Source organism: Lissotriton vulgaris, chromosome 10, assembly GCF_964263255.1.
Source record: "Lissotriton vulgaris chromosome 10, aLisVul1.2, whole genome shotgun sequence".
Lineage (NCBI taxonomy): Eukaryota > Metazoa > Chordata > Amphibia > Caudata > Salamandridae > Lissotriton > Lissotriton vulgaris.
The window spans coordinates 1,007,705,181-1,007,722,989 of NC_141698.1; the positions used below are offsets into that span (position 1 = coordinate 1,007,705,181).

A 17,809-nucleotide genomic window follows, 5' to 3' on the forward strand; every position below is an offset into this window, starting at 1 on the left:
GGTATCTAGACGTCCAAATAACAGGGAGACTGAAACCTAGAACCCTAACGGTACATGAGAATCTCTATGGTGTTCATACCTACGAAGAGCCCTCTGCTTTACATCGTCCACAGCTATCATTGATCAATATCCTCAAGTAGACCACTGACGCATCATCTTAGTTACCAATTTACGGAATCTGTATCCGCACATGATACAAGGAATATAAATAAAAAGTGGTCCCTTGAACTGTAATATGGTCTAGGACTCTGTCTTGCTTAAGGATTTGAGTTCACATGAAAAAGAAAGATGGCCTCTGCCCTTTGGCTCACAACAATGTTACGGATGACATAGTCAGGAACAGGAAGTAAAATCTGCGTCTGGTACGATCGGATTTTACGGGAAAACGGCAAAGATGCCTAGAACGACGGAGGACACGGAGTGGCGAGTTTTTTTGGAAACACCGACCCATGACGATGTAAGCGGGGCACGGACGGGCGATCATAGCGCGGACTCGGTGCAGGTCTAATACTCACAATGTAAGCGGACATTTAAGTAAATTTTTAAGAACACTACTTCTATAACAGAGGAGAGGGTGACATTACTTTAATGATTCATCCATGTATTTTATGGAGGAGGACTGAAGAAAGTGTAAAGGAGATGGAGCTCAGAACTTGTGTACGAGCAACCTGAATGAGACGAGTAATTGAAAACAGAGGAAGGGGTCATGAGAGCATATTTCACCACCCCATCCACTTCAATACCAGTATCGGGAAACTATTGGGGGAATGAGTACCAACACCCTCCTGTATAAGAAATCACTGTAATGGGGTACGGACTGGGACCGCATTGGGGGTTTGATATTGAGTAACTAAAGGAGAGAGTGCATGGCACTTTTTAAAGAAGCCTAGAACAAAGGGAGATAGAAAGACTATCTCACGAGAAATGCACATGCACAGGAGCACGCGCTTGGGCAGTTAATCCAGAGAACACGATGAGAAGGAGGGCAGTCCGGGGACTCTGCATCCAAGGTAAGTGTTTTTTATTTATTCTAAAGTTGTTTTATTTCAGTTGTAAGCAATTGTTAATAGGTTGGGTGGGAGGCAGGTGGCGTAGCGGCGCTCCACAGAATAACACAGAGTTTGTTCTCAACTCCTTGGCCATCCGTATAGCCCCGCTACGCCCACTATGCCCGGGGTTACTAAAAACAAACCGACAGTGCGATTAATTCACCAATACAGGCAGGTTTTGAAGCAGGTCAACAAAGGTTTTTTTCGAGTCCTCTGTATTTAGTACTAGCTGCCCGTCCCGAAGTTGTCCGGGAGCAATTAGGCTTTAGGCCCCCCGCCGCCCCGACGTTGTCCGTAGGTCCCCTGGAGCTTTCTTCCATATATTGCAGTATTATACCTCTATGTTTACTTTGTATGCTTTTGTAACCTGCACACGTCACTTTTTGCTCCTGTAATTCGCCGTTTGCTACGCTCACGGTTGTCACTTTTGTAATGCACCGTTTGGTAGGTCTTGTATTTTTTTGCCTCACGATTACCTCTATGTTTACTTTGTATGCTTTTGTAACCTGCATACATAATTTTTTCCTCCTGTAATTCGCCGTTTGCTACGCTCATGATTGTCACTTTTGTAATGCACCGTTTGCTAGCTCTTGTATTTTTTTGGCTCACGATTGTCATTTTTGCTTTTGCTTCATTTAATGTAACGTTTGCTTTAGTTTTTTGATCACTTGTAATGTTCTCATCCGCAGCTCCCCGCTCCTTAATAAATAAATAAATAACCTACCTCATCCGCTTGCTTCATTTAATGTAATGTTTGATTTTGTTTTTTGCTCCTCTGCCACTCTCCGCTCTTTAATAAATCTATACTACTATTAGCTGACTCTGCCACACCCACACTGACTATACCCCAATTAAATAAATAACCTACCTCATCCGCCGCTCCTCTCTGCCGCTCCTCGCTGCTCCTCACCGCCTGTTCGCCGCTCCTCACCGCTCCTCCCCGCTTGTCCGCCGCTCCTCACCGCTCCTTCCAGCTTGTCTGCCGCTCCTCCCCACGCTGATGTCCGCCGCTCCTCTTCCGCTCCTCCCGCGCTCCTGATGTCACCAGGCAGGTCGCGGCCGGCGCTACTTGCAAGGGACTACTTTTTTTTAAAAGTCAATTTTTTAAATAACGTATATTTTTTAAATTTATATAGCCTATGTCCATCTGCACACCCAGACCATTACAATGATGTATCGGGTGTGTGGATTGGCGCTGTGGTTCCCGAGTTTACCCGCATCACCCATGCAGGTCACCATGTCCGTTGCGCTAGCTAATTGTGGTGGGTTGCAAATTACCTTAATGAGGTAGGTCATACTTCCACACACTGTGATTCAGTATTTCGTGAACCAACCAATACATAGCGTGGTTCTCAAAATATCAATGCTTTCGGTAGAAGATGGTGCTCAAACTGTGACTACTTTTTCCGAATCTATTATAATACATTCCAAATAAGAAACCACAAATTGCAAATCAGTACATTGGAATATTCATATATGAGGTCCTTGGTTTCTATCATCTCAAGCAAATAAAACAGCATATGTCAAAATAATAATATAGGGCCACATGCATCAAAATTGGAAATTGCAATTACCTAATTGTGATTTTCTGCAAACCGCAATTAGGTAATCTCAATTCTCAATGCCTGGACTCCAAGAGTTTCACATACCGATTCCTAGGGGGTCACAAATCGACGTACCTCATTAATATTAAGGAGGTAGATTGCAATTTGAGACCCATTAGGAATCGGTATATGAAACTCTTGGTGATTTTGGCCTGCTGGGTCAGCAGGCAGCCATGTTCATGTTTGCTTTTAAATACAGCAATCTTTTTTTTTATATAAATGCAGCTCATTTTTCTTAAAGGAAAACAGGCTGCATTTGAAAAAATAAAAATAAAAAATGTTCTTTATATTTTTTTGGAGCAGGCAGTGGTCTACTGCCTACTCTTAAAATGTTTTTACAACCATTCCCAAAGGGGACGTGGTACTTGGGGATCCCTTCCCATTAGCGAGTGGGTTACCGCCTACTTGATGTAGGTGGTAAAACGCAAATGTTTTGCGACTGCATTCACGGTCACAAAACATTCATACATATCATTAGGATTCGCTATTTGGAAGGGAAGCCTTAAACACGCCCCTTCCAAATACATTATCGCAAACCCTTCCGTGATTCGGTGACAGCATATCAAATCACAAAATGGGTTTTAATACATGTAAAAAGACTTTTTTGCGTTCGCCCCATTTGCGAACTCAAATTTGGTTGGTACATGTTGCCCATAGTACAGAAAACTGAACTCTATTCCTGAACCTTGATTCTATTTTTTCTTGTCACACAACCAATCACTATGCAATTGAACTTGCTAAGCTACAATTCATTTTAAAGTTTACCTCTATGAGGATTTAGTGTGCAACAAATACATTTAGGAAGATGAGAATAATACTTCTGGACCTAAACAACCAGCACGATACAACATAATCAAATACAGTGTAAATGCAGCCTATTAATACACAGTGGACAACAACTGATTCTATATATTTTTTTATTTAAATTTTCTTTTTATTATAATGAAAGATTTTTAAAAAATCTAAAAATTGTCTGGCAATTACACTTATCAGAATTGTGTTACCTAATACAAATGTTAATACTATGTTTCAATTGTATTACTTATTTTCACAGTTTTTAAAGTTCAAGAGAAAATCCTACGCGCTTTTTAGCTATCAGCCTTCATCAGGAAGCCATGAATATAGTTCAATCAGAACCTAAACAGGGTGAAAATAACCAAAACTCTATATCAGTGCTGTACAACGGGGTCCTATATACATGAAATACCCTCTTTCACAACATGAGGTCAATAACAATCATTACAATCAACTTACATTGAAAACTACTAGCCGTTATACATTCATTATATACTAGGATGCCTGCAAGGTGACAGTGCGCTTTACAAGTTAAATAAATAAATACTGCCTAACCAAATAACCTGAATGGGTTTGTGACAATTAGTCTATATCAACCAAAAACCATCACCAAGTGAACATTTAATTACAAATTCAATGAATGAAGCCTATAAAACTTATATCCAACTTCCTACCAAAATAGAAAGAAATCAAGAACAAGAATTAATACAAAAGACTACAACTAGTGTAATATATACAATTAAAACTAAGAAAAAACACCGCACAGTCAGGCTGTGGGGACAATGTTTGTAAAGAAAAGAGGTACCCCGACTAATATTCTTAAACCGGGGCAAGTAGATCATGTGTGAAACAAATACATTTAGGAAGATGTGAATAATACTTCTGGACCTAAACAACCAGCACGATACAACATAATCAAATACAGTGTAAATGCAGCCTGTGTAATACCAGTGGACAACTGATTCTATTTTTTTTTTATTTAAATTTTCTTTTTATTATATTTAAAGAATCTAAAAAAATCAAAAAATTGTCTGGCAATTACACTTATCAAATTGTGTTGCCTAATACAAATTTTAATACGGTGTTTCAATTGTATTACTTATTTTCACAGTTTTTAAAGTTCAAGAGTAACTTTCTGAATTCATTAATTCAAATAGCACATTTACAATGTAAAAACAACATTCAGTGATGACATGGCTTTGAATTCTGGTAAATCCTACGCGAGTTTCGGCTATCAGTCTTCATCAGGAAGCCATGAATATAGTTCAATCAGAAGCTAATCAGGGTGCAAATAACCAAAATTCTATATCAGTGCTGTACAACGGTCCTATGTACATAAAATAGCCTCTTTTACAACATGAGGTAAATAACAATCATTACAACCAACTTACATTAAAAACTACTAGTTATTACACATTCATTATAAATAGCCTAACCAAACAACCCGAATGGGTTTGTGACAATTAATCTATATCAATCAAAAACCGTCACCAAGTGAACATTTAATTACAAATTCGAGGAATGAAGCCTCTAAAACTTATATCTAACTTCCTACCAAAATAGAAAGAAATCCAGAACAAGAATTAATACAAAAGACACCGACAAGTGTAATATATACAATTAAAACTAAGAAAAACCTAGGAATATTAGTCGGGGGTACCTCTTTTCTTTACAAACATTGCCTCTACAAGGATTTGACATGTACCAAACCTAAATTAATTAATTTTGTTTCCTTATCACATCAGAATGACGTCTCTCTTTCATTGTTGTAATTCTGTTCTATATATCTACGTAGACGGCTGTTGATGAACAAACAACATTTATCCGGTGGTGCATTACTAGTGTGAACATATTTTTTCTTTCTATTTTAGGCACGTGTCGTGGCCGTCCTTGACTGGGAATGTTCATCAATTGGGCCCCCTTTGGCAGATTTGGCTTACTTTTCTGTGCCTTCTGCTATGAATCCCCAAACAAACGCTGATGGTTATAGTAAGTGCATCTGTGAGCACCAGGTGGAAGTTGTGAAACTTTTTTTACTTCTGTGAAATGGCTTGCTATTCATAGCAGTTATGTTTTAGATGATTAACAATTGCATTTATTGACTCTAATAAATTGCCATCTAATACAAATAGGTCGTAAATGAAACTGTGATGATTTTCCCTACAAATCAACAGTAAGGCTTTGCTCACTACAATGAATGTATCTGGAAGCAGATTCAAAATGGGAAGATAACAAGCATCTTGTATAAAGGCAGGTACAATTCCACCACTAGATTGAGTTTGGATATAATTCTGCAGATGAAGAATGACAGATCCTTCAAATATCAAACTACTTAATTTGAAGGGTACACCTGGGCTTTAGAAAGTTCATGTTTCTTGTTTCAGAAAGGTCATTCAATTACATACCACATGTTCAGTGGTATGATGCCATGAATCCTATATTCACAACATTATGCATTCAAACAAGGGATGTGTCTCTCAAAGGAGCCTGTAGACACCAGTCCTCTCAATGCAATTTAATGTACCTTTATGTAATTCTTGGTCCAATCTGAATGTTTTTCATGTAAACCCGATCAGCTGGCCCATTTTGGATGTAGTATAATTAAAAAGGAGGGAAGGAAACGCAATGGTCCATTCGGCTTCCAGATGAAGATTCATATAATCAAGAGAGGGTGGAGAATGGACCACTTGTCCTGCGTACCAGGGTCATGTTTTTCGTTCTGTAAAAACCCTCATTCACGTACACAAGATAGGGGCGGTTCTCTGCCTTTGTTTAACGTGACAGAATCATCATCAGGTTTATTCTGAGAATTTGCTGACCTTCACCCGGAGGAAGACCAACTGATGTGACAGTAGGGTGAAGGGAGGGAAGGTGTCCTTGTGAAGTGAGTTTAAAATTCCCTACGCCACCTTGTCGGTAGATAATTTAATGAATCAGGTGGTGTGAGAAAGTAAAAACAGAAGTGCGTGCGTGCGTAGATAAAGTTATCAATCTACCGCACTGATAGTGGTCAACATGTTTAAGCCTTGTGTTTCATCTAGAGGCTTTTTTCAGGACCGGTGGATTTGTAGTGGCGCATTGTAGTGACTACTATGGGTGGTTAACTTACCACTCCATTTTTTGTAGAGTCAGGTCAGTTGTACCTCTGTCTGGAAATAAGATAGAAAGGTGCAATTGTATACTTTCTTTCTTTGAACAATAAAACCTCGTCTTGATGATGCTCATGTAGGCTATTGGCCTATAGTATTGACAGACCAGTCGGTGTATTCCTAAGACAGTGATTGTATGCGAGGAAATACATTTCGGGATTGAGAATCCCATTATAATAATATGTGTGATGTAGGCACTAAGGTTAAAAGACACGTCATTCGCTGTTATGGCGGCATTGGTATGTGTGTATGCTGGTAAAAACTTGAGAGTAAGACATAGTTCGAGTTAGATGTGCATGGTTCTCATATGCGTGTCAAATATGTGTGTTTGTGTATTGTTAAGGGCTTCATTAAGGAAGTATGGTGGCTATACCGGTCTATACAGTATTCAAACTGTGTGTATCATGCCGCGCCTGTTTTGCGCGGTCTTGATCGAAGTAAAAGAGCGCGTGTGTTTTATAGCCCATGCGCTCCCTCAATTTAACCTTTTGCTTGTCATTTTGGCTGTATACATGCTCTTTTGGATCTTTCTTTAGAATACAAAGTTGGAAAATCTTTACTCACAGCTAGTATGTTCATGGGGAGTGTGCACCAAAATTGCTATTACACAGAAAAAACTAAATGGGATTTTGCATGCTCGTCTGTACCTTGAGCCAAGTGGGCCAAATGCTATCTTATCATTTGGTACCTTACTATCTAATACACATTCTGAGGTTGCTGGGAAAATAGTCTGTTCAAAATCAATCAATGCAAAATGAGGATTGAACCAGCATGGACCTCTTTCACAAAACTTCCTTTTTTTTACTTACATTAGCAAAAAGTTCAGTTCTACATTCTATATAGTGATGCACAGCTAGTCCACTTACTCGTGTATAAAGGTACACACCTACCTGTTGTAATTTTCTGCAGTATACGATCAGAAAATCTAGCCCAACATATCAGGCTACAAAAATATTGTAACAAGAATATTGACAAAAAAAATATCATGAAGGTAAGCATGTATGGTTACGTATAGATTTTCTATACTTTACTCCACATCTGTAAATGTGGAATAAGGAATAGTAATCTACACTAACCTATATGTACTTAGTAGCTTGATATTCATGTTGCAATAAGTCTGTAGAATTCAAATGTACACAGCTAGATCCGATCCTTTTGTGAATGGGCCCGTCTTTTAATTTTGCAACCACTTTCAAGGTTGTATATGTTTGTCATTAACTTACTATGTTTATTTCTTTTTCACTTGCATTCCAGAACTTGAAGATTTGATTTCAGTATATTATTGCAGCAGAAATGTTCCTCCGCTCTTAAATGAATGGAACTTCTTTCTTGCACTAGCCTTCTTCAGGATCGCTGCAAATTGCCAGGTAAAGGTCTGATTAATGCATCATGTCATCTTATTTTCCGCCATTTGATTGGCTCATGCATGATACTCTAAATACAACTGAACAAGCAGGTTGTGACTATAACTTTGGGGTTACTTCCAATTAAACTCTCATATGCACCCAAAATGGGATTGCGAGTTGGATGAAAAATGCCCCATGCTTTTCAGCAAGTAGAATCTGCTCTAAATAATAGAGGCAGAATGCGCAAATGTTGATTTGCATCCCCAGAATTGCTAAACTCATGCACAGTTTGTGAATGGTTATGTATTCCATCCTGTCTAGCTCAGAATTGAGTGCGGATTGAACAACAACTAATTGTATAATGCCCCATGCTAATGGGAAAAGGGAGGCGTGCAGTTTGCATATTGATGTTTGCACCACTATTGTGTTTGGGCCATATGTCCATTAGGAAATTATATTTATTATTCTGTCGATGAATTTATATTTTGTAAACAATTGTTGAATGTTCTTGAATCGGGAATAGGAAAACACGGAGTATATTTTTAGTTCAATGATTAATGCTGTAACAAGTGCTGAGTAGAGTTTCTTTTAAGTAGTGTGTGCTGAAATTGATTTCCTCAACTCAAAATGTGGTTCTCCCCTCAAAATCAAAGTGCCAATGTTTCTTTTTGACAATATCTTATTAGTTTAAAACATTTAGGAAAACATGAATTGATTTGACAACTTCAGCTACTTTTATAGTTTTTAAAAAGTTGGAATTTCTTGTCATGCAATTCTGCAAGTTAATTAGAAAATGTTAGTAAAAAAATATAAACAAGTATTTTAGGAGTTTCAAAAGTTGCAAATATCAGCTATACAATAAAAATAAATCATTTTTTTTTTAAATCCTCAAAGCGTGCATCCATTCCTGCTAGAACTCACAAGGACATCTCGGAGACGATCCCAATTATATGTTTCAATCATTTCTTGTTACGAATTAAAATATAGGGTAAATAATTCAAAAATAAGTATTAACCCATCCTGAAAAAGCTGCCCTCAACTTAGAAAAATTTAATCTAAATCTATATCTGAATAAAGATTTCCCCGCAGTTAATTTTACGTCTCTGAAAATCAGCTGCTAAATATCAGACTGTGAGGGGAGAGGATGTGAAAGAAACAAAATAATTTGCAAAGATACTATGTAATACCTTTGAACTTCGGAAACTGCCCCAACTCGTCTGCCCCCTTTTAGCAAGAGCACCCTCTATATATCCCTATAGAGGCCTAGAAACCTCACCCCTGGGCCCTGTAATTCACTCCAGATAAAACGCTGAGGCTACCTGTGTAAAGAGTAACCCAGCTGTCAAGTGGACTCCCTACAAAAAAACTTTGGCTGAGTTGACATGAGAAAATGATTACTACTTCCTCAGATGTTGTAAATTGAGCCTCACTGGAAGCCTAAACATGCTTTTGGTCCATGATCCACCTGCTTCTTTTCAATTGCCATCAGCTCTTTAGTTCTCAACAGGATATCTGGTCTCAGGTCTGGAAAGGACAGAAGCCTGTACTCCCTCATCACTACTGATTTCCACTGAATCAATGCATTAAGTACATGTACTGTTCAGTCCACAGCTTGTAACATCACCAATACCATCCCACTATCTCTGAAGTATTCTAAGAGGGTGACCTTGTGTCCTTGCTCAGCCTATCCCAAGACTTCTTTTAATTTCCATTTTCTAACCTCAGGTGGGAGAGACTCGGGAAGGATTGGAAATGGCACCAGTTATACTGAGATGAGTGCCCCTGGTCATTGTCCAGGAGCTTGATATTTCAACCAACTTTAATGTGGTGTCAACTGTACTGAAGTGAGAGTTCATCTCATCGCAAGCACATGTTTATCTAAGGTCTGAGTGCCTGCACTGTTCAGTGCATCAATGGAGTGGAGCAATATCTTTTCCCCAGCAGACACTGGTGTTCTTTCATAAGGGTCCTTTGGTGGATCTCTCAGACTGGACTTGGTAACTGTTGTGTGGGCATGGAAAGTCCTTTTTACTCCTCAACCTTTCAGACATGGGGGCATACTGTACTTAAAAGCTCAAATCCCAGAGCCTGCATTTTGAGGACCTGTTGAGCCCTCTCCAAAATGCAGCAGTGGCAGCTAAATCATGTTGACGGGGGTCTGCGTACAGGGCAAGCAGACCAGAGCTGGGTTTAAAAGAGTATCCCGAATGGACACTACAACATGGGGCCATGGCTGCACACCATGAGCTAGAGGTTGCATTGTTCAACAGGAGACTGTACATGAGTATCTTAATTCGTTAGCAAAATTGTTTGCCATGGCTATAGTTTAACTGTGACGCCCATATTGTCCTGTGCCACTCACTGCCACTTCTGTGTTTACTGTGTGCCCTGTGCTCCTCAGCCCAAGCAAACCTCTAACTCAGAACCCAGGCACGCCATATGCACCGTCATGCTCATTGTGTAGGGTGCAGATCTGCATCGAGGCCAGACGAGGTCAAAGGGGTTGCTTCAGGTTTCTCCTCCAAAGATGTGACCTCCACTTCAATCCAAAACCGAGCTCTGATTTTCCCCTCTATATCTGCATCAGACCGTTCGCACCTGAGGAAGTGCTAAAATTGTAAACCAGGGGCTCAGTTTTCAGGGCCGAGTTTCAAAACCATCTTGGTACCAGGAAAATCCTGTCTCCAATTTAAAACACTCAGATGTTATATTATAAATTCCTCTTTTAATCATAACTCATCTTAAAGAAATACTTTATATTCCACAAGTCTAGAAGGGCTGATATAAAAGGATTCAGGATAGGAGCGGAACATCAAGAACAATATTCATAGTTTAGATATGGAAATCTCCTATCTCCACTATAAGCTCCACATGCAACCAAAGTAGACAAACTTCAGACCACCAAATTCATAATAACTCACGTTAATAATCATCCATGACAGTCATGTACATCTTGGTCTCAGCGTGTCTCACCCGGAATCTTCTGTTGCCTTGTACATACTACTGATGCTGTGTGTCCCCCAGCCACAGTTTATACATGCTTACCTCCATCTTTGAAGATATTCATCTGTCCATCATGACAGGTCCCTGCTTAGCTGAAGAGGTCTTTTTTTCCTAGATGTTTAGGGAAAGACACAAAATGTTTTGAAAAAGATATTCCACCCTTCTACTTTGTCCGGCTTTTTCTGTTGGTATGTATACCTTCAAATGCACATGTCCACTTTAGGATCTTGTCCATCATCTCCTGTAACTCCTATGCAATCCTAGACCCAAGCTTACTTCAGAATTGCTGCTAGCACCATCATTTTGTAATCACCTTGGTTCTTGGGGACCTAAACCCACAAAAGATTGGGGAGAGGGTTGTACACATGTCCATGGATGGAGTACAGATCTTTCCTGTTCTAGGATGGAAAAAGAATGAGATTAGTGTGTAAATGTCAACAACTATCCATGTTTGTGGGCATTCACAAACTTCCCAAACTAACCGTGTCTTTTGGAATACCCATTTTCCCACTCCTTGAGTACAAAACATTCCCACAAGCGTAAATTGTTTTTTGCCTTTTAGAATTCCCTTTATGAGTTCCTGCCGGAATAATTCAGTAGACGCCCGCTGACACATTCATTTGAAGTTCAGTTGCTGTGTGTTAACCCAAATCCTAGGGCTAACATCCCAAGTATATGTTATGCTTGTGTATGTACATGTGTATTTCCTGTGTGGTACATGCATTGTGCGTATGAGTAACCTGTAAGTTAAAATATGTGTGAATGTGAGCAATTACCTATAGCACAGGGTTCAACATACAAACTGAGCAATAAAGAAAATGGACCTGCCGAGTGGTCCAGCAGAACATTTCAATAAATGTATTGTAAGAAGAAATACTTAGTTGCATAAAAAACTGCCATAATATATGGTTGGATGCCCTTTCTTTGTTGATACAGGCATAACCAGTTGTACTGAACATAGAGTGAGTTTGAATGTATGACTGAGCCTTAAACAAAAACTTGTTGGTCACTGTAACTCATGTAATCGCAGTAAGCTGAGCAGCAATAATGTATTGAAAGGCCTGTGAACTGATATTGATATTTGAAGAGGAAAGGGATGGTATGGTTCTTGCTTTGCCTGATTCCTAACTTGTTTTAAAACACACTGAATGTTAAAGTGTAAATGTACCCACCTGCCTGTGAATATCTGGTATCCTCATTTGTTTTAATTGTGGCCCTAGCCTCAACACTAATCTTGTCTGTGCACAAAGGCTTAGACCTGTCCCTTGACATGAGTGAGGTCCTAAGACTTGGGGGGGCTGGGGGGGGGGGGGGGTGGGTGCACCAAGCATTCCTTTGTTTAGCTGACTGTGGACTATCATCCCTGCCAAGGGTTTAGCGTGTAGAGTGGTGGTGGCAAAACATCATGATTTCTGAATCAGTAGATGTGACCAGACCTGGAGTAGACGCCCGCTGACACATTCATTTGAAGTTCAGTTGCTGTGTGTTAACCCAAATCCTAGGGCTAACATCCCAAGTATATGTTATGCTTGTGTATGTACATGTGTATTTCCTGTGTGGTACATGCATTGTCAGTGTCGGTCCTAGGCCTTCTGAGGCCTCGGGCGAAAGGGAAGATGTGAGGCCCCTCTAAGTGACATCACAGAAAGTGACGCAACGGTGGCGTAAAAGAGGCGCAAGGGGCTTGTAAATCTGCCCCTTAGTCTCTAGTAAGTGGGCTCCTTGGTTTCTTCCGTTTATAGGTGTGGACAGAGCCGCAAGTTAAGCATGTGGGGTGCATTTGCTAAATAAATAATAATCACTCATTTTTATAAAGCAATAAATAAGACTTTTTTGCTGTTTCTAAGTGCAGTAAATATCATATGGTGCAATTTTCCAATTTATGGGTAAGAGAAACCAACAATTTCCCCACCTCAGACAGGTGAAAGGCTGAATCTTTCACGCTGGAAATGAGTCATGATCTTTAGAACACCGCATTTGGGAGCAGCAAGCATTTAGCTCACAGATCCATACAGCTGGTTTTTGGGCGCTTGGCAGTCCAGGTGCTCAGCGAGTAGTGTCTTCTGTCAGAAGCGAGAGATTGCAGTACAGGAGGTAGGTTCTTCTTCAGGTTGTTTCCATCCTGGTGGATGTGACAACCCACATGTGGCTTCCTTCTGTGGGACACTGTAACCAGCTCTTGGAAAAATATTGTTGTGAAAGTTCAATATACTCTTAAGGGTTCACTCTCAAAATTATACTTTTAAACCAAGGCATAATCCATGGAGGTTTCTGGTTTACTGACTTCAATTTGGCGAACTGAGGGCTTTTTGCTGTCCAAGAAAAATAAAAGAGCAGACTCCCCTCTGTCCCTCTACTAATGGTCACACATTAATATATTCATTTAATCTCCAACAAAGATACTGGTATAAATCATGGAATGGTGCCCTTGCGAGTACATTGCTAACCCAAATAATCAACAATAATCAATAGCACTAGACTAACCACTACGCTTGTATTCCAGAACAGAGTTTTTTCCCAATTAAAAACACTCGAACACCTCTTCAGGGGAAGAAAGCACTACATGAATACACTTGCAATACAGTACGATAACCAAAGCATTCTGTTTGTGCTCTCTTCACTACTTTTTCTGAACAGAATTCATGTCTGCTTGTCGTGAATTAATTCCTAAATCTGCATATCAATCAAATCAATAAAACATATATTTATTTACATCATTGGCCTTTAAACAACACAACATTTATATCCTTACATTACACTATATAAATACCTTATAAAACATTCTTTTTTATAAGAAGAGAGCAAATACATATATGATGGTAAATTCTATCTAATAAGACCATAAACAACTACCCATGTAAAATACATTTTCTAGTAACAGTGAGTTAAATAAGTGTCACCACTCACCGCAGTCTCGTCCGGAGAGATCTGAGTTGCTTTCCCTCGAGACGATTTCTAGTGAAGGCCTGTGCCCTCTCTGGCGCTCAACTCCTCCCTGGGATGTGTTGAGTGGTACCTTCGGGTCACACAGCCTTAGCTACCTCGAACAACATGAAGTACAATGAACTAGAGCAGCCTGCCGAAGATCACACTAAGTGTGTGCATGCCACAATATCATCTAGCTCGCTCGTCTAAATGCCACAGACCCAGGGTGGTAATTTCAGGTTTACAGGATGCCAGCGAGGGGTCAGGGGTGAATAGGAACTCTACCCATCGACCAGTGATGCCCAGCTTCCACACGTGACAAAGGCTTGGGAGATTTCTCCAGCCGGTGTTTTTGCATCGGGAAAGGAGGGGCCAGGGGGCGGGCGTTCCCCCGGTGGGGAGATGGCATTAAACCCCAGGCTCTTCTCTGCTCTCAATTACCCCTTTCTGTTGTGTACCCTCTTTCAGGATGTCCCCACCCACCCCCACTGCTTGCAGGTGTCTCTCAGCAGGAGCGGCGGATAATTTGCGAGAGGATTAGTGTGTGAAGGGGGTGTCCTGGCTGCTATTAACATGATAATTCTGGGAGGAAATGGCAGCTTAGGTAGACAAGAGGAGATGACGTGTCTGCAGAGCTTCACGCTGCACGTGACGTCCAGGTCAGGAAATCAGGGTCTCTAGGCCAGGGTGGCATTTCTCGGTTTTATACTTGCACTTTAGTGCTTCTCGTCGGTCCTGGTCATACACCTCAGATCTCATACTGCAGAGTAGCCCTGGATAAAGCGCTGAGGGGGGCTGGCATAAAATCATGTCCAGGGACGTCATTGGTAGCGCTTTCGCGCGCGACCAGATTGACGGCCCTGGGACCCACTGTCAGTCACTCATGAGCAAGGCTGGCCGGTGTCACATCACCACCACCAAGGCACCACCACCACCACCAAGCTAGGTGGTGGGGTGCATGCGTCACGGTGCGTGCGGTGCTTGCGCAGTCGCAGACAGTGTTTTTCCCGACCTCCTTCCCTGCCTTACTTTTACTGCCTGCTGCGGCCCGGCCCCTGCGCGAGCGCGACGAGAGTGCAGCAGCGCTTATTGCTCCTGCACATGATTATAATTTATGTATTCCCGCTGGCGCTGCTGCCAATTTATTTATTCCCGCTGGTACTGCCCGCAACTGCGGGGCCGGCGGAGGAGCCCCCCTGAGCGCGAGGCCCTGGGCAGCTGCCCATACCGCCCATGGCTAGTACCGGCCCTGTGCATTGTGCGTATGAGTGAACCTGAGTTACAGAGGCTTGTGGGTTCCATTTTGGTAGCTACTCTGCACAAACTCAAGGTGAGGTTGTTTTCCCAGACAGTGGAATTGTGACACATTTATATTTGTTGCCCGTCTTCGGTTGTATTGAGTTTTCTATTTGTAGTTAAGTACTATTCTTTAACCAAGTTGCATCTTTTACAATCTGTTATTATTGCCCTCCTGGGTGAATATTGAGTTCTGAGCTTGAAGCACCTCCACCCTGCCCCTGAAAATCCTGTGATTCCTCACCACCACTATCACTGAGAGTAAACTGCTGGAGGGGTTGCACCTGCCCTTTCTGCAGGGCCATAGTATGGCAGGTCCTGGGACATCAGAGGTAGACGACCCCAGCATGCAGCATGAACGTCAATTCACCAAAATGCCGGGGGTTGCAGAAGTGATATCATACACAATTTGACCTTTGTTTTCACTCACACACATACATGCTTACACATTCAAACACATTCACACATGCACACTCTATAACTTAAACACACTCCCACCAGCAAGTACGCACCTAACATACATTTAAATATATTTTTACTTACCTCAGTCACCAGGGAGGGTCATATTCCTGCTAATTGTATTCCATTCTTAATTGGACTAATAGTGAATAATGATATTATTCACTATTAGTGTAATAATCCGTTGACAGAAAACAAAGAAAGTCGAGTTCAATTGACGTCCATAAGGATGAGCTTCCCCCTGTGTTCCTGACACCGATTGTGCCACCTCTGAGGCCAGAGGTTCCAAAGGCAGTACCAGGGGTCGCAAGGGGCAAGCCAGGGGCTGCAGCTGAGACCCCTGGTCCCTTGCGACCCCTGGTGACCTCTAAATGAAGTCTATAACATGCAGGCAGAGGCCTAGTAGCCCATGCTTGCCCCATGGCTCCATCGAATGGTGTCTGACACAGATATTTACCTTCTCTCATGAGACATCACACAATTTCCCTCACCAGTATTGGAACACTAAAAAGCAAGGAGACAACCACATGCAGAAAACCTAAGATAGACCTCCACTGGATGTCAAACACTTCTTGCCAAGTTCCTTTAGAGTCACCTATCCAATACCTCCATTTCGTTAATGGATAGTTATTGAGGAACCCAAAATATCTTTGTGTTCCCGCGAAACCCTCTAAAATTAGACATCATTAAAAATGTATGCATTGTGTTCGATGCGCTAAAGTAGGCGTGGCTTATAACTCTCAATGCAATGTCTATCTGTTCTTACGTTATACATATTATATGTTGTACTGAATTTGAATTTTGGAACAAGAATAACATACGCTGTCATAAATAGCACTGTTAGGTGTACACATTTACAAACAAATTGCATGTTTTGCTACCAACTAAGTTTCCATACTTGACTTACTGAGTGATATCTAAGAATTTGGGTTTGGGAAACAATGTTCTAAAAACTTTCCTCTACACCAGTGGTCTTCAAACATTTGAATGCCGGGACCCCCCTGTCAACATTTTCAGGCGTAAGGACCCCCTCCTGACAAAATTTCTAAACCTCTAGGCAGGGCTACTGGAATTATGAGGCAGGTGAGGACCAAATTATGGGACGGGCTTGAGTGAGTAGAAAATGTAAATAATGTTCTGTGATGCTGCGTATTTTGGGATAGCATTGCTTTATTATTTTGAAATGTTTTCAACACAGTAACACTGAGGAAAGATTTCACCCCATCAGTACCAGTTTATAACCAAAATACAGCAATTAACATCAGAAAGATGTCTAGTCAACCTTTGTGAAGGGCCTCCCACTCCACAGGAATACGCGCTGCCACATTAGAAGCTCACCTGGCCATGGCCGGGAGCAGCTAGGGTCCCTCCAAACCCTGGCGGTTTACTTACCTCAGTCACCAGGGAGGGCCATATTTCCACTAATTGTATTCCATTCTTTATTAGACTAATAGTGAATAAGGATATTATTCACTATTAGTGTAATAATACGTTGACAGAAAACAAAGAAAGTCGAGCTCCAATTGACGTCCATAAGGATGAGCTTTCCCCTGTGTTCCTGATACCGATTTTGCCACCTCTGAGGCCAGAGGTTCCAAAGGCAGTGAAACACAAGAGGTACCAGACTGTTCCTAAATGGGGCGAGGGTTTTGTGTTGGTGACAACCTTGCATCGTGGATAAACGCGTGGGTATCCAATTTGTTGGATATAATGGCCTCACACACCCTTGCAGGTGTCATGCTTCATCATCGGCAATGCTCCTCGTTGGGTCGGCCGTGCAATACCCAACGGGCAACACCTCAAAGAGGGGCTCTTTGGCGGAGATCTTTTTCCAACTGCTGTATGGGTGAAGTGTGGGTGAGGGGCCAGTATTGTGTAGACGTAGGGAGAGTTAAAATTGGGGTGAAGGGTACCAGGATCAAGTTTATTCTAGTGGTCCCTTATTCCAAATTAAAAATGAGACATAGAATAGGCTTGGAGGGAATTAATGTCCCCTGGTACGAGACTAGACTAATGAGTATATCAATAGGTCGACATGTTTCTCGCTGTTTGTCCTCTGACTAGCGATTCTTCAGGACCAAAATGAACAAAAAGTTTGTGGTTCATTAAAACTATCTACAAAGTCCCTTTACCTTGCTAAAGAACATTATTTCAAATAGTGTAAAGGGTCAAAAGTACCTGTG

General features: G+C 41.2%; 1 protein-coding gene across 1 annotated transcript in view; it reads left to right on the top strand.

The window, feature by feature from the left end:
- The window catches only part of LOC147689151 (acyl-CoA dehydrogenase family member 11-like), a 367,718-nt gene that overhangs the window by 238,834 nt on the left and 111,075 nt on the right, over positions 1–17,809 (top strand). Inside the window, exons 6-7 of the mRNA XM_086942042.1 lie at positions 5,320–5,437; positions 7,852–7,964. Of these exons, the coding sequence (XP_086798168.1) occupies positions 5,320–5,437; positions 7,852–7,964 (231 nt within the window). The remainder of the gene's footprint in view (positions 1–5,319; positions 5,438–7,851; positions 7,965–17,809) is intronic.